Genomic DNA, 20,395 nt, shown 5'->3' with positions numbered 1-20,395 from the left:
TGCCATGATTTCAGTCCAGCCAATTAGGGGCCCACGTGGGTTAGCTAGTAGCATCAGTAGAAATTAGTTCGATGTGATTATGCTTTCCAGGTATTTGAATTGATGTCAGTCACCCTGAGGGCCAGACTGTTTTATTTGGGTAACAGGGAAAGGAATGATATACAGGTGGAATGTTCCAAAAACAAGCTGTTCAAGGAAGCCAATCTATGGATCTGTTGTGCTAGGGATGGCTGCAATGGAGGGAAAGTAAGAGGTAGACCTGGATAAGAGTTGTAGAGAAAGAGCTCTAGGCAAAGAGAAAAAATGTGTCTCAGAGGACCAAAGTCTTGTGGACCTCAGGATGTAAGCAGTTGCAAGGACCAGTGTAGTCCATCTTCCCTTGCATTACAAACACCGTGCCCTGCCCATCCGCAGTCTTGCTCCATGATCTGTGAAACACCCCTATATCATATGGGAGACAAGCCTCTGGCACAACTTTCATGCCCGTGAGACAGTGTTATGTTCCACCACATCTTCCAGAATATTTCTGCAGAGTAATAATGAGAGACCTTCTTCCTCCTGCCTGACTTCTGATTACCTCACTGTGAACACATTTTCACCATGCTGCTGTTTCATCCTCTGGCCCTTTGTTCCTTTTTCCCAGGCACTTTTCTATTTTTAAAACCCTTTACACATACTAAATAGCTTAAAATATACTTAAGATATCTTCCTATAAAGCTTTTCAAATGTTAGTGTAGATAAGCACTACCTTCTAACTTTAATAGTTAGCTCACACAGAAAACAAATTTGGAGTTTACATTTTAGCTACAATGGCAAATGCCTGTGTGAGTGTACTGAGATGTTTCTCTTTATATAGGTCCCATCTCTGAACAGGGAGGTGCCTTGAGGGTTAAATATTGCCTAACAAATAATAAGATCATTAAAAAGTTGTTTAAGTAGGGTTGGATTTGTTTTAAAATAATATAATCAATGGTCTTTAAAATGCATTCAATCCCCCCAAAATCTTTTACGCAAAGGTTGAATTTAGAAACTGAAGTAATAAATGTCACATAATCCATTGCCTATTGTGCTGCTCCAGGCACACCTGCTAAGAAACATCTTACTAATTTTGCTTAAATCCATTACTGTAATCAAGTGGGAAGTGATAATTGGCATCAACTGGTTGGAGAAGAAATTTAAGCTCTGCAAGCATGCACCCTGTAAGAAAGCTATGTGTGGAATATCTGAAGAGGCACCATGCAGTGTAAATCATATTTCTGTGCTTTTGGTTAGGCCCATCACAGTGCAGAAACTGCTGTTTATATGGCTTGCTGAAAGATGAGGGAAGTTTTGCTCCAGAGAATCAGACGAGCTGTTTTCCTAAGCCATGGAAACTGAGGGATCACCACATACTGGTAGTGAGTGAGATTCGGGACCTGTATATGAGGAATTATATGCCCTTGTATGAATATCAAGATAGGACATTAAACATTTGCTAAAAACTCCCCCATGCCAAGTTCACTTTTAAGGGAATTAGAAACAGAGCTTTTGCAAGGAACTTTCAAGAAAGTTATCATGAGTAAAGAATGAGAAATGAGCAAAATAAGGATTTTCTTCCATTCATTCTTTTCTTCTAAAACTTAAAAACACTTTTTTACATTAGCAAACAAAGTAATGGATCTCATAATAGCATTTTCACACATATGTGTTATTATGTTTTGTCATTCTTAATCCATCTCTGCAATGCCAGAGAACAGCCATTGCCTTTATATTAGCACCAACTCTCGGCCATCAGAATTTATTAGCCAATGGGGCCCTGTGTGTGACTGTGTTCAAACTCCTGGCAAGTGGATTTTACCTCTCATTACTCTTTGCAAATATGAAGATCCTTCTGTACTCAGCAGGGCTCAGGCTTTTCAAGTCCAGGCTTCTGCAATTAAGCAAGTACAGGTTCCAAGAGGACTCAGTGGGAAGCCACAGAGATGATTAAAGGAATGGAAAGTTAGAGTTATAGGGAAGAGTTAAGAGAACTCTCAGTTTTTTTCATCTGGTGGATGACTTAATAATGATTCTCCAACATATGGAAGATGCTTACTTGCATAAAGGGAACCACCTTCAGGACTAAATGAGAAGATAGGTATCAGATCTACCAGACAGGCTCTGTAAGAGTAGAGGTTTCTGTCTGGAAGAACTGTTAATTATTGGAATGGGTTATGTGGCATAGTGGTGTTAATTACTTTCTGCTAAGTGTTAAAATACATGGAATGTTTAAGATTTATCCATTCCTTGGTGGATAGTATCTTTTAAAATAATCTGCTTTTCTTTCTATGTAGTCTTTAAATCATGTCATACTGCTATTTAGCATGAGAGTGGTTGCTTCCAATTTTCCATTTTAACCTTTCTTGTTAATTGTGTTTGTTTTATGGAAGCATTCTTAACCAACTGGATGATAGAGTATTGCTTCACTGGAAACAATTACTCTAAAAATAAAGGCTTTTAGCCTTATTACCACTGACATTTGTATGTGGTTGGGACTGTCCTGCACACTATAGGATTTTGAACAGCATCCTTGCTCTCTCCACTAAAATCCAGGGACACTCCCCCTTCCCATTTTGTGACAACCAACAGGCCTCTAGACATTATCAAATTCCCATGAGAGTCAGGCCAAAACTGTACTCAGTTAGGAATCATTGCTCTGAAGCCACTCACAGGCTTATTTGGTGTTTGCTTATTTCTAATTCTTAATTTTTAAAAATCTATTGCATTATGTGAAATTCATGTCACCAACACTGTATTATTTACCCTCTTTGCATCTGATGTTATTGCTGCTGGAAAGTGGAATATGAGGTTGAGCAGCTTTAGCAGGTACTCATAAAACACACATCATTTTTAAAGGAGCTATGTCTACCCAGACTAGTTCTACCACAATATTATGATGGAGCCCTTCTACATTAAAATATTGAAAGAAACATTTAAGTGCTTGAACTCTTGAAGATTTACAAATGAAGTTTTTGTTACATTTTAAAAGTAAAAGCAATAGAAGCACCTACATTATTGAAAAAAAATTTGGAAAAATTTTAAAGGCACCATCATTCTCAGCACTGTTCAATGGGGCCATCATAGTCAGCATTCAGCTCATTTTCTTCATATCTTTTGTGTGTCCAAAACTGTATGTTAGGGGATTGAAGCTATGACTCAGAGGTCCATGTATAGCACCTCCTTCCCTAGAGTTTGAAGCCTTAATATAAATATTTACAATCTAGTTTCAAAGTGACCTAGGAGAGCCATTTTGAAGGGAGCAGCTCAGATTCCCATCTGACCCCAGCTAATGTTGAAAATCCTTGCCTGGTGGTAGATAGCCCTTGGGCATTCCTTTTCTAATGCCTCCTCCCTCCATGAAATAGGTGCTATTCAAACAGACATTTAGTAGATCTTATCCGTTCATGCATATATGCACGCATGTGACAGGAATGTTTTATATTGGGGCTAAAAAGATGACTCAACAACTAAGAGCATTGTTGTTTTTCCAAAGGATCCAAGTTCAGTTCCCAGCACACATGTCAGGTGGCTCACAACTGCCTGTAGCTCCAGTTCTAGAGGATCCAGTGCCTCCTTCTGGCCTACACAAACTCACTCCCCACTTCTCTGTCTCTGTCTCTGTCTCTCTCTCATACACACACACAAATCAAAAGGAAAATAAATCTTTTTGTTTTGGTTTTCTGAGACAGGGTTTCTCTGTGTAGCCTTGGCTGTCCTAGAACTCATTCTGTAGACCAGGAGGTCTTCAAACTCACAGAGATCTACCTCCTTCTGCCTCCCAAGTGCTGGGATCAAAGGCATGTGCCACCACCTATCAAAAAATAAATCTTTAACAAAATGTTTTGTGCCTACTTTATGTTTAGACATGGTCTTGGCATAAGGGATACACTAGTGAACAAGACTTCATTGAGTGTGTAGCTGTTATTATCAAGGTTTCAAACAGTATCAGTAGATTCTGAGGAAACATGAGCTTGTTGTTTATTTCAGCAACTGGGCTGGTTGGTTTTATGAGGGGCTTGGCAAATCCATGTGATCAGTTCTTGATTAAGGGTTGTGGCTTGATCCAATCCTGATGTCCAATCTGATTGTTGAAGTGGATGGAAATTATGTTATATGGGACTTTAAGAGAATATATTGGTTCGTGGAAATGAGAAAATAAGTGTGTACTGAATATAGCCTCTGTGCCTGAGAGCTTTAAGACAGAACCCTTTGGATTAGGAGACAAGAGCACAGTGTGTAGCCTGTAGTGTGGATTGTGTAGGATCTGCAGTTGAAAACATGTTGTACATCAGTATTATCCAGTATTTGTGGTTGAATCACATCCCATTTGATGTAACTAGATTCAACCTGACCCATATAATGTGCAGGCATTTTCCCAGCAGGCCCTCCTTTCCTCTTTACAACAGAGCCCCCCTTTCAGACTCAACTTGACCCCTGATGCTGCCAGTTTTCCATTAGAGTACTCTATTGCACTAAATGGTCTTAGAGGAGGCAGTAAGAATTTTATTTTTGAAAGAACAATATAGGTGAATAGTAGTCTTTGAGAAGGTTAAGAAATGTACTGTAGAAACTGGGATTCATTTTTAAGGCATGCCCTGCTGTACATTTTTTTCTAACCTTTTCCCATGAACTAAAAGGAAGATTAAAATTCCAACAGCAGGAAAATGGCCTTGGAGAATAGCTTGAGACTGATGGATTTATTTCATGTGCGACTTAAAATAGCGTGGATTTCAAGCACTACATTAAGCTGTATTTCTAATGAATTCCGGGTATACTACTTTCTCTTCTGCTTTGTATGGCCTTGCCTACACACAGAAATAGACTAATTGCTACCATAACAGTTTTACTATCTTTCTTTGCAAAATCGATGAAATGACACACTTTAAAGAGAGGAGAATCTAGAGGCAGAGGGATGAAACTTTTCTGGGGTTGTTTCTTTGGTCCCAAGAGGGATATTTGGGATTGAGCTGCATTTCTGGGCTATGAGCCTGGGCAAGTCTTATTGGTTTCTCATCCCTCTAGGATTCATAATGCCATTTAGGCCGCTTCTAAGCTCATTTTTAAAAATCAATGTGCTAAGGTTACTGGGCAGTGAAATGAGGTTTCTTAACCTCATGACCTTCAGCCCATGTTGAGATGCTGTAAAAGCAAGAATGAAGGACCTTTGGTCATTTGGGGTGCTCTGGAGTCTAGGGAAAAACTGTGGATATCCGCAAAGGGCCATGTTGGTGGGGGCCCATCTCATAAGATGTTGGCAGTGAACATTCTTGTCACAGCAGGGCCCCCCTCTCACAGTATGTGAAAGGGATGCCAGGTTCACAGATGTTTGGCAGAAGTACTTGTTATGACTGTGCCTTTTGCCCTCTGAACTCCTCTTTGTGAGATGCTGATATGCTGTATGAGGGCAGGTGGGGGGAGTTAAGTACAAGATTTTTGTGTGTGGCTTATCATTTCCCCCCTTGACCATTATTCTAGAGAATGCCAGACAGAGACAAGAGGGCATCGTGAGCAATTCCATCATGTACTTCACAGAGGAGCCCCCTGAGCTGCCTGCCAATAGCCCACATCCACTGAAGCTGAGGCGCATTCTGAACCTGAGCCCTTTCACTGTCACAGACCATACCCCCATGGAGACAGTAGTGGATATCTTCCGGAAACTGGGGCTCCGCCAATGCCTGGTGACGCGGAGTGGGTGAGTAGCCAGACAAGGGAAGAGAAAAAGTGTACTGTGGCCAGCTTTAATGTGTCTGCCCTTAAGGAACTCCTGGTCCATTGGGGTGGACCAGTCCTTGACGGTTGATATCACTAAGCTGAGTTGAATATATCGAGAAGAAAGTGTACAAGAAGCTTGGGAATTTCGAGCGGAGGGAAGAGGGAGAAACTTCTAGGCGAGACTATTGCCTGTGTTCAGTCTGAAGGTTTAGTCAAAGGGAGGAGCTAAAGAACAGCTTGTTTCTTCTTCTGTGTAACACTTGGCCTAAGGAGAAGGTGCAGCTTGTTCTGCTAGTCCATGACATAAATGCTCCTCAAAAACTGTAGTAGTATGCCAAAAGGAGCAGCAATCAAAGCACAGGAGTTATGGGGAAAATAGACAGATGCACAGTTCTCAAAACCTTCACCAATGATACATCATCTTAAAAGGACGAGAATCTAAAATACACATAAGTTTGTATATTTTATACTGGTTAAATAGTTGGGAAATAAACAAATATGACAATAATTATTCTCCCCTGGGGGGAAAAACCCTGAAGTTGGCTGTGAAGTGGACATCTGAAGGGTTGTTGCTCTAGAGTTACTGTGAAGGAATCAAGGGAGGGAATGGGAATTCATCACAGCAAGCAGGATGGGTATGGTTCCTAACTCTCACATGAGGGCAGAGTGTGGATGGATGATGATGATGATGATGATGATGATGATGATGATGTGTGTGTGTGTGTGTGTGTGTGTGTGTGTGTGTGTGTGTGTGTTTTGTTGGGTTTAACTGGGAACACCTTTCTTTGTTCCCTCACTTTATTATGAATGTTGTTACCCCAAAAGCAAATGCTTTATCTGTTATTCTCAGACTGTTCCCTAAGACATCAATACATTTTTTTAACAAAGATACTTTTGTTACACAAATAGTATTAGAAAACAAGGAATTTGATAGCTTGATGGCATCATTGCTGAAACTTTTACCTTGTGTTCTCACAGGTCAGGAAATCAACAACACAAATATAAATGGCCATGATAATGCCTAAGATATAGTTCTCTAAGGGCCATTCTTTAGGCTCAGAGGTGTGGTTCAAGTTCCATAGCCTCAGAAGATTGTACAGAGAAAGGTGCTGGAAGCCCCATCATGTATCTGCTATACTCCCAGCTTGGAGTCTGGAAATAAGAGATGTTGTGTAGCTTCTGATATCCAACATAGTTTAGGCCTTTGTAGAACCCAGAGGCTGAACTGCTTAACACAGTCTACCACTTTAGAGCCAATACACTCTAGTTTAACACGGTAGTTCTCAACCAGGACATTATTGTCCTGCTGGATCTAGGGACAATTTTGGATGTCACATTCAGAGGAAGAGGTATTATAGTTGTGTAGTGGGTAGAGGTCAATGGTCAATGCTGGTAACATTATGCAGTGCACAACACATTTCCTACAACAAAACCACAAATTTGGCTTAAAAAAAAAACTAGTGTCATAGTAGAAGGACCCTGGCTGGGTTGAATATTGAGGAATCTTACTCATTTGGCTCCCCCCTGCTGATCTAGTAACAAGAGTACAGACTCTGCAAACTTTCAGTGTGTACATTTACCTGCAGAACTTCTAATTGGCAGGACAGGTTTCTCCTTCATTCTGACTGAGGCTATAGATCACACTTCCCGTGGATTCTAGAGGTACTCTCTACTTTCTCATACTTGCACATATATTGGAATGCCCTTCCTAGATAGAGGATGAACCTCCAGGTGAAACTCACTTTTATGTTGTTCACCCCAGAACTTCTGTTCCCTGAGGTCTTGGGTAAGGCCTGAAAAAGTGAGTTTTTAACAAGCTCCTGGGGATCCCACTTTGAGAACCACTGAAATGAATATCTGCATTTGGGTTTCCAGCATGGAGTAAATACTGCAATGATTGCCCAGGCCATCTCAAGTGTACAGCAGTTTCTCCTTCCCTCTAAAATAGTCTGATGTCACTTATCATTGGAATTTCCAGTTCAGTCAGGAAATTCTGCCCCCAATGCCCACTTACACCTCATGGAGCCCCACGAGGTTTTCCTGTGAAGATCTGGGTGCTGAAATTGGCTCCGAATGTTCTAAGAGAAAACAACTCTCCCTCTCTCTCTGGCTCTACATGTTTTAAACAAATACAGATGCTGATACGTTAGTGCTGGCAAGGGATCCTTGTTTTCCGGGCCTTTCATCTTCTCCTTGGGCTTTCAGCCAGGGCAGGCCCGGCTCAAGCCAGCTTATGGTTTTGATACGTTCCATTGCCATGTGCCTTCCCTGCTCTAGTGGATGAGAGTCTGAGCCTGTCCCTTGACCTGATTGTCTGCAGGCTATCTCTGGGCCTGGGGCCCAGAGTATTCATAAAACTAGACTAGGAATCAGAGATGCTTTGTACAGAGTGCTGGAATCTAAGAATCCTTTAGGTACTAAGATTAAATTTGGGTGAGTTTTTCTCCCTAAGAAGTTCTAGAAATGGAAAGCAAGTCTGGGTGATTATATCAGGTTTCCCTCATCCTTATTGGGTACCCCACAAGGATCTGGGTAGCATAGCTGTCTCAGAAGATTCTAGCTGCTGCAGTCTCTAATTTAGGTCCTTTGTCATGAATCTGGCCATTTATAATTCCCCAGATTTTTCATGACTGCCACCCAAAGAAGCTGGAGTTCAAACACTTGATTTAAATCAAATAGGACATTTACTACCACTAATGAAGCCTGCTGGGTTTGATGTTGCTTCCTTCCGTAAGGATGTTTTGCTGTCACGAAGGTCAGGACATGATTTATGCTCAAAGCCAAGGAAGATCTAGAACATATATTTTCTCAGTGCTGCTGGAACCAACCAACTAACTAACTAACCAACTAACTTGGAGACTTTATAGTCACAGAACTTTATGAAGAGGTTTTCAGAACTATAATGCTTGATTTTTATTATTGTTGTTATTTTTGGTAGTAGTGGTGGTAAGGGGATCAATCTCACTAAATTGCCCAGGCTGGCTTCAAGTTTCTGGGCTTAAGTGATCCTATTGTCTCAGCCTCCCATGAGCCAAAACTATAGATAGGTACATGTTACCATTCATGGGTATATTATATCTTTGGATTCTATAAAACAAGGCCCAGACTACATAGATACATGAAGGGTATGTGTGTACAGTTTCATCATTTTGCAAATGATAGTGGTCATAGTTTTTGCAAGGAGATATGGGTGCAGTCAGTGTTTTTTACTGAGCATCCATTGTGGCTGAGAACTGGAGAAGACTCAAATTGGTTTTAAACAGAAGACCAGGGATGTAGCTCAGTAGTACATCACTTAGTGTGTACACAAGGCCCTGAGTTCCATGCCCAGCATCACACAAACTTAGGAGGCTAGGACATGAGAATGGCAAGTTCAAGCTCTGCTGCCTAGGCTGCAGAGTGAGTTCAAGATCAATCTGGGCAATGTAGTGAGACCCTATCTCAAAATATAAAAATAAACTTTAGAGGAATGGGAACATGGCTCTGTGGTAGAGTGCTTATCTTGCTTGCATGAGGCCCTAGGTTCAATCTTGAGCACTACACACAAAAAAAGCGAAGGAATCTAGTAAGGAATAAGTAATAAGGAATCCAATTTAAGTGGCATCACCCAAGGCGAGTGCTCCAGAGGTAGCCATCTGTGTTATAGCAGAAGATGAGTGAGCTAGTTAAGCTAAAACAGTTTACATGTTGAGTGTGGACAGCTGTGGGATCCTTGCCAACAAAAGAGCAACTTGTGTGCTCAGATTTAGTTCTTGATCATTGTTTACTTAGTGGCATATTATAACTATATGCTATGAGCTTCATAACTATTATTATTATTATTATTATTATTATTATTATTATTGGTTTTTCGAGACAGGGTTTTTCTGTGTAACTTTGTGCCTTTCCTGGATCTTACTCTGTAGACCAGGCTGGCCTCGAACTCACAAAGATCCGCCTGCCTCTGCCTCCTGAGTGCTAGGATTAAAGGCATGCACTACCGCCGTCCAGCTATTTTTTAATTTTGAAAGAACACCAGATTCCTCACACTTGCAAATAACCATGCTTCTTCACTTCCGGCTCCCGGTCCTTTGCACTAGAATTCTTTCACCTGTCCTTTATTCCTATCACTGTATTTTAGCATCTGAATGGAGAAGTGGACTTTGTATAAATCCATGTGGTCCTGCCTTTATTTTTATTGATTGATTTTTCTTTTACAGCTATTATTTTAATAATAATAATAATAATAATAATAATAATAATAATAACTTAATACTTATTAAGAAGAAGAATTGGGTGAATGTGCATATAATATGTTTGTGAGAGAATGTGAGTATGGGTACATTTGTGCCACAGCTCATGTGTGGAGGCCAGAAGACAACTTTTGAGAGTTGTTTCTTTTCTGCCATCTTGTTTGAGGCGGAGTCTCTCTTGTTTCTTTCCTGCTGTGTACTTCAGATTACCTTCTCTATAAGCATCCATGTGATTCTCCTCTCTCTGTCTTTCATCTTGCTATAGAAATGCTGGGGTTACAAGTGCATGCTACTGCATCCAGAATTTTTTTCCACTCAGGTTCCAGAAATCAAACCCAGGTCTCAGCCTTGCACAACAAGCACTTTTACTTGCTAAGCCAATCTTGCCAGCCATCTTAAAGCTTTATTGAGATAGTTGCATAACCTGCAATTCACCCATTTAAAATGTATAATTAGGTAGTTCAAATAGAAAAAGAATTTTGCATCCATCATCACCATCAAAGCCAAAACATTTCCATTACTTTTAAAGGAAAGCTTGTATCCCTTAGCTGTCTCCTCTTGTACTAGTCCTGCCTTAGGCAAGCATGGATCTACTCTCTTAGCTTTGTGGATATGACATATCAAGGTGGTCATATACTGTGTGTCCTTCTGTGATTGGCTTCTACCACTTGGTATAGTATTTTCAAGATTCATCTATGTTGAGGCTTGTGTCAGTACTTCATGCTGTTAGTGACAGAATAACTTTTCATTGTATGGATAAGCCACCGTTTATCTATTCATTCTTCTATTGTTAAGACATTTGGGCTGTTTCCAGTTGGGGCTATTGTGAAAGAAGATTAGTGTGTAAGTTGTTAAGTAGACATGTTTTTAGTTTTCTTTTTTTTAATTTATTTTATTTTACAATACAAGTCAGTTCTACATATCAGCCATGGATTCCCTTGTTCTCCCCCCTCCCGCCCCCCTCCCCTTCCCCCCAGCCCACCCCCCATTCCCACCTCCTCCAGGGTAAAGCCTCCCCTGAGGACTGAGATCAACCTGGTAGACTCAGTCCAGGCAGGTCCAGTCCCCTCCTCCCAGGCCAAGCCTAGCAACCCTGCATAAGCCCCAGGTTTCAAACAACCAACTCATGCAATGAGCACAGGACCCCGGTCCCACTGCCTGGATGCCTCCCAAACAGATCAAGCCAATCAACTGTCTCACCTATTCAGAGGGCCTGATCCACTTGGGGGCCCCCCAGCCATTGGTTCATAGTTCATGTGTTTCCATTTGTTTGGCTGTTTGTCCCTGTGCTTTATCCAACCTTGGTTTCAACAATTTTTACTCATATAAACCCTCCTCTTTCTCGCTAATTAGACTCCTGGAGCTCCACCCGGGGCCTAGCCATGGATCTCTGCATCCCCCTCAGTCATTGGATGGGGTTTCTAGCACGACAATTAGGGTGTTTGGCCATCCCATCACCAGAGTTCAGGCTGTCTCTCGACCATTGCCAGCAGTCTGTTGTGGGGGTATCTTTGTGGATTTCTGTGGGCCTCTCTAGCACTTTGCTTCTTCCTATTCTCATGTGGTCTTCATTTACCATGGTCTCCTATTCCTTGTTCTCCCTCTCTGTTCTTGATCCAGCTGGGATCTCCCGCTCCCCCAAGCTCTCTTTCCCTCGACCCTCGCCCTTCATTACTTCCACTCATGTCCAGGCTGTTCATGTAGATCTCATCCATTTCTTTGTCATTGGGCGATCCCCGTGTCTTTCTTGGGGCCCTGTTTTCCAGGTAGCCTCCCTGGTGATGTGAGTAGCAGTCCAGTCATCCTTGTTCCACATCTAGTATCCTCCTATGAGTGAGTACATTCCATGTTTGTGTTTCTGAGCCTGGGTTACCTCATTCAGGATGACTTTTTCTAGATCCATCCATTTGCCTGCAAACCTCATGATGTCATTGTTTTTCTCTGCTGAGTAGTATTCCATTGTGTATATGTACCACACTTTATTTATCCATTCTTCAGTTGAAGGGCATCTAGGTTATTTCCTTGTTTTGGCTATTACAAACAATGCTGCTATGAACATAGCTGAGCAAGTACTCTTGTGGTATGATTGAGCATTCCTTGGGTATATGCCCAAGAGTGGTATAGCTGGATCTTGGGGGAGATTGATTCCCAATTTTCTAAGAAAGCACCATATTGATTTCCAAAGTGGTTGTACAAGCTTGTATTCCCACCAGCAGTGGAGGAGAGTTCTCTTAGGTCCACATCATCTCCAGCATAAGGTGTCTTCAGTGTTTTTGATCTTAGCCATTCTGACAGGCTTAAGGTGGTATCACAGAGTTGTTTTGATTTGCATTTCCCTGATGATTAGGGATGTTGAGAAATTCCTTAAATGTCTTTCAGCCATTTGAGTTTCCTCTTTTGAGAATTCTCTGTTTAGTTCTATAGCCCATTTCTTAATTGGACTGTTGAGTATTTTGATGTCTAATTTCTTGAGTTCCTTATAGTTTTCTTGACTTGCTAACCAGGAGTGGGTTTGCTTAGTCATGTGGTCACTCATTTAATTAATTTAGTCCTCCCCTCCCTCCCTTTTAGTTTGGGCAGTGTTTCTCAATAAAGGGTAACGTTTGGTAGTACCTGAAGAAATTCTGGTTGTCACAATTGTGGGGCAGGGCAGGGTTGAGCACCAGTGCTGCTGGCGAGTAGCAGTTAGAATCTGGGTAATGTACAGGACATGTCACTCCCTACAAAGAAGTCTCCAATTACCACAAGTATCAAAGTGGAGAAGTCATGAGTAAAGCCTTCATGGGATACAGAAGAGTAGAGAGTGTCATTTAGATCAAGGTTAGAACTCCTTCAGCTACATCTATCTAGGAGGGAACCTCACTGGACACTCCCAGTTGGCTTTAAATAGTGACCTCTCTCAGCCTCAAATGTCCTTGCTAGCTCTGTTGTATCCTTGAAATTAATTAGTATTGGCAGAATGAGAACGAACTGTATCTGACCCCAAGGGGAAAGCTGTCTTCTTTACCTGGGGAATCCAAGCCTCTGACATGGCTCAGACCTATGGAATATATGACTGTGAAGACCCAATGGCAATAATGAGGACTCAGTGACATTTCTACTGAAGCATGCTGATTGACTAAATACTGGGTAATAGTACCACTGGGAAAATCATTACATCTCATTGGATGAATGCAGGGGCCCTTATTATGGCAGTTGATCCCCAAGCAGCTTAGACAAATTGAGTTGGAAAAGAGGATTTTCAGGAGTTTCTAGCTGAAGCCAGGCTCATTCCCATGTGAGAAGCCCAGAGTGCCCCACTTCTTTTGGCTGTGGTCACACTTGTGGAAGGGTTCCCAGGAGAAGCTAGCATGCCATTACAAGAAGAGTGTCAATGTTTGGTTCCTTCAGGTTAGTTGAGGACTAGAGCAATATATGGGTAGACCAACATATGGGGAACCCACTAAGTTCACTTAAGTCAGTTCAACGTATTATACAAGTTTTAGAGTTTCACATGATGTGGAAAGGGAAGCACGCAAAGGGAATTGTTTTGTCATAATTGTCCAGTACAGGCAGTTGAAGTCCTGATAAGGACTGAATTGTCTCCTTCTAAAATACTAAAGACCTAACCCCGATTTATGGCTGTTGCAGTGGGGGGGGGGGGGCTGAGCCTTAAGGTTAAATAAGGCTGTTTCAGTAGATCCTTAATTCAACAGGACTAATGTCCTTTAAAAAAGAAGAAGAACCCTAGAAGTATCTATACACAGGGAGGAGGCCATATGAAGACACAGTGGGAGCATGGTGGTACCCATCTGTCATCCAAGGAGATGAGGCTTGGGGAAACTGGCCCTATTGGCACCTTGATCTTATACTTTAACTCAACCACCATGTCTGTGGCATTTTGTTACGGCAGTACAGGCTGAATGATTCCAAAACTGCAAGTCTTCTTGGCAGATTTGGCAGAGCAGTGTTTCTGTTTCACAAAAAAAGCTTCAATTCAATTTTACTGCATTGTGAGGCATTGTAGACATATATTTTGCTGGGTGTGGTAACTTATGCCTGGTAAACCCAACACACAGGAAGCTGAGACAGGAGAATTGCCTTGAACTTGAGGCAAGGCAGGGCTACATAGTAAGCCCCTAATGTATATAATATATATCTTATTACATATATAACGATATATAGCGTAACACACACATACATACATACATACACACACACATATAAATCACGGAGCCCAAAGCAGCTCTAACCCATTTAAGTACTCACTCCCCAGTTGCTGTCTAGCATGCTTTTAGAAGGCCTTATGGCTGCTTTCTTCCCTCCCAAAGATGCTCCTGTGACACAGAGGGTGGGGAACAGTATTTACTCACTTTCTTAATGTGATAGAAGAAAAAACTACCACCTGAAAGATATCACATTTCCTAGATTGTTTGAGGTCAATGTTGTCAGAGATAGCCTGATTTGTTCACCAGCTGTAGCTGGCATGGCTATCCCTTGGACAAATGCAGCTTTCTTCATATTAACTACTGCATAGTACAACATGAGTTGGGCTAATTAGGCTTGAGTGAAATGGCAATGTCTTTTCTTTTTTTGGTTTGCCATCATCTTACATAGCCCCAGGAGTAGAGGCCTGTCATTTTTATTGCTCCGTAATTCTGAAGAGAGGCTGCTTTGGCTTGCTTCCTGATCCCTTTTTCTCCATCGTGATGGAGATGGAGCAAACAATTATTTTCATACTTACCCGGTGATGGAATGTATTCCAAAGAAATGTTCACATTGTCTTTGTAGAAAAATTCACTTCACCAACAGGGCATGATTTGGTCCCACAGACCGTTATTTAAGTATTTAATAAAAAGAATAAGGCAAGGTTGGTTCAGATGGGCACAGTATTATCTGCCCTATTTACATCCCAGACTCTGTTCAAATGGGCACAGTATCATCCAAGGAGCTCTACTTGCATCCCAGTGTCTGTGAACCATGCTCCCTAGGATTGTACAGTTCAGATAACCCTGTAATAACAACCCTGGGAACCAGGTTCCTGGCTCAGCTGGTAAAGTGCTTGCTGTGCAATCGTGAGTTTGTATCTCCAAGACCATCCTAAAAGCTGGGTGTGGTATTGCATATTTGCAACCCTAGCACTGTGGGGAGGATAGATGGAGCAGAAAACGGGAGGATCCCTGAAGCTCATTGGCTCCAGCCCAGTTGAACCAGTGAGCTCTAGGTTCAATGAAAGACTCTGTCTCAAAAAATAAGCTGGTTAGCAATGGAGGAAGACCCATAAGTTGACCCCTGGCCTTGACACACACATATACACAAATAAGTACATACACCATACATATGTATTTGTGCATATGCACACATACACACACATGTGCATACACACACACACACACACACACACACACACACACACACACACACACACACACAGACAACAGACCCTAGAAACTGGCACTCTTTATAGTTAAAAACAATGGAATTTTGGAAGAGAAGAGAATGTGTATATTTGGCCAGAAGTGTACACTGTACTTTACCCATCCAGTAACATAAAATTAAAAGTAGAATAATTTCTTTTTGATACAATCTTACTTTGTATCCCAGACTTTCCTGGAGCTCCCTATGTAGGTCAGGCTAACCTCAAACACATGACACTCTTCTTGTCTCTGCTTACTTAGTGTTAGTATTAATAGGCATATGCTGCCATGTCTACCTTAGTTTCTTATACTAAGAAAACCCTTATATCTGAATTTTCTATGGTGTGGTCAAGTTGTGACAATAGCTTTAACAGCCCTTTATAAAATCTTAAAATTGAAGGCATTGTATTATTCACTGTAGGTTCACAGCTTGTGTCAAAAACAAGCTTCTGATATCAGTGGCTAATGCAATAAACATCTATTTTTTATACTAACCATAATGATACATACTTATAATCTTACACTTGCGATGCTGAGGCAGGGAGATCAAAAGTTTGAATCTGACCTGGACTACAAATTCCAGGCATGGGCTGTACATGGAACTTCTGTCTCAAAACATATAAGCAAAGAGTAGAGTCATTTTTCTCACCTATTACATACTTTGTAAGTTGCAGGTACAGGCTCTTCTCCAGTTATTCAGGGATCCATATCTTTGAATCTAGTGGCTCATGAATCAGTCTTCTGTGCATCAGAGTCCTTCCCTGGCTCTCTTGTCCTGGATGCCAGGGGAGGAGAGTGGAAGAGAGAACTACACAGGAGACCTGAGAGAGGCGCCTGTCATCTGTGCCCACAGGCCGCTGCCTGGAGCTTATTCTATTGATCCTGCATAACCATAAGGAAGCTAGGAAATGTTGCCTGTCCCTGAGCCTGGTCACGAGTCTCTTCTGTCAGGCTGACTTCTTTTTTTCTGTTTTGTTTCCACTCCAGGAGACTTCTTGGGATCATCACAAAAAAGGATGTTCTGAGACACATGGCCCAGATGGCAAACCAGGACCCTGAATCCATCATGTTTAATTAGCAATAAGGCGGCAGTTATTTTGAGAAGACCAATAACTACATAATTTTTAAAGAAATAATCAAATAAATACATTATGATTCCAGTGAAAGACCATGTGCTGAGGGCAGCAGAAATGAAAGCCTTGTTTGAAAGAAGGGGGAGAAGGATGAAACTTTTTTAAAAAGGCAAAACCACAAATTAGTAGGCATTTTGTAATTAACTACTTATAATTTCCAAGCCGTGTTTCTTAATGAGTTTACTAACTGCTTTGGGGACATGTGGAAGAGTGTAAATGACATGAATTATATGAGGATGTGGAACACCAGAAATTGCGGTCCCTTCACTCAAGGTTGATATTTGTAATTTTGGAGTACACGTGAAACTTTGAGTCCAAAAGACAAAGAGGGGTATCAGCATGCCACTATTATGTATTGGTTCCTAAAATTTTGTTATTATGTTAAGAAATCATAGGGAAGATATTGCACACTGTGTTGGAAGAGAGAAGAAAATTAAAGTTGGATACAGTGAAAGCTACAAGCAGACCCTGATGGGCCTATTTATGACCATCTCTTATCTTGCTTTTCTTCTCAAGCCCATTATTTTGCTTCTTTATCAGTCTGAACCAGTATCAGTGGTGCCCACCATAGTGAGCATGAAGAAACCACTTCTCCTACAAAAGACCAATACCTTGAGACTGGACAGTGAACTTTTGGAACAAGTAGTACTGTGTGGACATTCCCCTCATATAAGGGGACACATTCTTACTTTGAGGGGACACCTGCCTCATCACTGATTTGCAACCCCAAAGCATCGACTTGATTTATTTATGCAGTTACTTGTGCATTTGATATATAGACCAGTCCAGCCCCTGCCATGGATTATTGCCTGTGTGCTCCCAGATTGCTATAGTGTGTTTTGGTTTCTAAGTAGCATGTGTAATACTCAAAAGCCAGCTACCCAGTGTTTCTACTTAACTCTCTTCTCAGGTCTTTTAGATAGAGCCATGATTAGGGTGAGGCATATGAGTTCTCAGTGGGAACTCCTCCAAATGAATTACAAAAGAAATAGCAAATTGATTCTAAATCTCTTCCATTCTCTTCTCTGTAGGATATAAAATGTCCACTTTTAATGCTTAAGCATGTACTTTCATAATAGCAATCATAGCATAGGACAGAGTTACATTTTATACGGCCAATTGAAGCATTGGGTCTCTTTGTATTTGATCTTAATGACACTTTTATTCTTTTAGTCAGCACTTCTGTCTTTTCTGCAGGAAGGAATTAGTGTTTTAGGTCCATTGCATGATCTCTGTAAGATTTATGTCATTTGCCATTTCACTTCATCTTTGCTCCCCCACCTTTCCCTCAGTCATCATCATTCTTTTCAATCTTATTGTCATTAGATGTGGATGTATCAGGTGCATGTGCACTTGGCTGTGTGTAGCAGAAAGCACAATTGACAGTGAGTCTGAGTAAGAAACCTAGGAGATGGTCACTCCAGGACTGTCTCCATACTATTTCCAGAGATCCTAATTCTTCTGGCATTTCATTTTCCCTCCTCTTATCCTCTGTCCTTTGGCTTACTGCTTGATAGTTGTAAAAATGTTAGCCGGGCGGTGGTGGCGCACGCCTTTAATCCCAGCACTCGGGAGGCAGAGCCAGGTGGATCTCTGTGAGTTCGAGGCCAGCCTGGTCTCCAAAGTGAGTTCCAGGAAAGGCGCAAAGCTACACAGAGAAACCCTGTCTCGAAAAACCAAAAAAAAAAAAAAATGTTGCCCAGATGCCAGGTGTGATGTCTACTTACTGTGTGGGAAGAGGGAGGAAGAGGCGAGTAACAAGATAAAGTGTGTGTATTTGGGGAAGATAAGCTTTGCTAGAGATGCTCAACATAAAACCATTGGCTGGAATTTTGTCACATGTCTCGTCCTCCTAGATATATGTGACTCTAGAAAGAAAAGTTTTAGCTAGACACATTACTTTCTGAATGACAACTAGATTCTCTTAATAAGTAAGGAGGATTGGCTTTGGGGAGGGGAGTGTATCTGTCATATTAAATTCCATCATCACGTCCCTACCATTGTCTTTTGTGTCTTTTTTTATAACCGTTGTGCATCTTACCCATTGCACATTTGAGAGAAAAATTAATTCCTAAGCCGAGTCCATTTCTCAGGTTTAATAGGAATTTTAATTTTGAATAAACCCTAGCTACAAGTGGGTTTCTGTGAATCTTCTCATTGTTACAAGAAATATATATTCTGAAAAGCAAACCTTAAGTCAGATCATGCTGACAATTATGGAATACTATAGTTCCAACTATTTGTTTCTGTAAGTAATTGTCTCCCTGTGAAATAACACTAAGTAGGCACATCAGTGTGAAAATATCCAGGTAATAGTAGTGATTTTAAGCCTTGGTTTGAGAATGAAGTTCATTGTCTCATTCATAGCATGTAAATATTAAGTAGTAGATCCTAATGTTAGGGTTGTTATTAGGTTTTGCATGGAGCATTTATAAATGAAGCTGAATTCTCCTGGACTGTAAATTCTAAGTGTGAAAGATTACTTCATGTGGCTCCCCTTTTTTGCCCACGTGGTTCCCCTCAGAGTTGGTTTGCAATGAGAGTATTAATTAGTCATAGCCAAGCCTTCTATAATCCACGAGACCCCCAACTCGTGTGTGTGTGTGTGTGTGTGTGTGTGTGTGAGAGAGAGAGAGAGAGAGAGAGAGAGAGAGAGAGAGAGAGAGAGAGAGAGAGAGAGAGAGAGAAACAGGTAGCTTAAAAAATAATGCACAACAGTGGAAGTATCACCAAAGGTCAGCAAAGTCCACGGAGGAAGACAAGGGAATCAGTTTACTCTTGGCCAAAGTCACCAAGCGGAAATTGAAAGCATTGTGTATTTCTCCTAGTGCTTACCATGGAGATGGTGAAACTCGTTGAAATAATTGAAAGTGTAACTGGACTGAAATAAGCCAGTCTTCTTTTCACTTGCAAATTGATCCTCTAATGTGGGATTGAGGATCAAAGCTGTGGTCAGACAGGCAGGTTAAGGTCAAGGATGGGTAGTGTGCTGTGGAGACTGCCTTCCTCCCAGGGAGCCCATCTCTCAACCTATCATTTGCCATTGAATAAGCTCCCTTGGGAACTCAATGCCCTGCTCTTTGTCACTTTTTTCCTTTGGTGGGGATGGGGGTTGAGACAGGGTTTCTCTGTGTAGCCCTGCCTGTCCTGGAACTCTCTCTGTAGACCAGACTGCCCCCAAACTCACAGAGAGCCACCTGCTTCTGCCTCCTGAATGTTGGGATTAAAGGCATTGCACTACCACCTCAGGCTCCCTTTGTTACTCTTAGGAAAGCTTCCAGTAGGAACTCTGAGGGTATTTGCTGTATCCCAATATTGAGTTCCCATCCACTTGGTGGTCTGATAAGAACTGGGACATGGAGGTGTCTTTCCCAGTAATGCTCCTCCCCCTTTCCAGAACCAAAATCTTCAGGCAGCTGTAAAACATTCTGGAGTCTTTCTGAATCCATTCTTAATACTAAAACCAAACAAAACTGAAAGTACAATGGAGAAGGTGTTTTCTGATGAGACACACCACCTATTTCTTGCATTACCTCTCTGTTACTAAGGAAATGGGTTATAGAACACCAAAGAATGGCTAACCCCACCCCAAAGACATGTGGATTTATTCTTGATGTTTTTCAGTGCATTTCATGTTCCTCTGGCTTTTAGGGATAGGCAAATGTGCCAAAAGGAAATCTTCAAGTATTCAGCCCTCACTGTTCCCAAGAACAGTTCTCACTTTGTCCTTCCCAAAGGCCGTTCCAAGAAGAAGGTGTAAACATGCATTTTGAGCCTACTAAGTCACTGAAACTGGACATTTGAGAATGATTTGTTCCATTTAGGCAAGAATGGGTTACTTTAAGTTATAAACATGTATATTTTGCTTAGTATTCATTATCAGATGCTGTGCTAGAGATGATGA

The 20,395-nt window shown here is 41.4% G+C and overlaps 1 protein-coding gene across 4 annotated transcripts in view; it reads left to right on the top strand.

The window, feature by feature from the left end:
• The window catches only part of Clcn4 (chloride voltage-gated channel 4), a 72,117-nt gene extending 52,934 nt beyond the window's left edge, over nucleotides 1–19,183 (top strand). For all 4 annotated transcript variants that reach the window (XM_042269689.2, XM_006994314.4, XM_076562285.1 and 1 more), the window contains exons 12-13: nucleotides 5,494–5,710; nucleotides 16,346–19,183. In XM_042269689.2, the coding sequence (XP_042125623.1) occupies nucleotides 5,494–5,710; nucleotides 16,346–16,436 (308 nt within the window). In that variant the 3' untranslated portion in view covers nucleotides 16,437–19,183. The remainder of the gene's footprint in view (nucleotides 1–5,493; nucleotides 5,711–16,345) is intronic.
• The last annotated feature ends 1,212 nt before the right edge of the window (nucleotides 19,184–20,395 follow it).

Source organism: Peromyscus maniculatus, chromosome X (genome assembly GCF_049852395.1).
Source record: "Peromyscus maniculatus bairdii isolate BWxNUB_F1_BW_parent chromosome X, HU_Pman_BW_mat_3.1, whole genome shotgun sequence".
In the NCBI taxonomy this organism is placed as follows: domain Eukaryota; kingdom Metazoa; phylum Chordata; class Mammalia; order Rodentia; family Cricetidae; genus Peromyscus; species Peromyscus maniculatus.
This window is presented reverse-complemented; position numbering and strand designations above follow the sequence as displayed.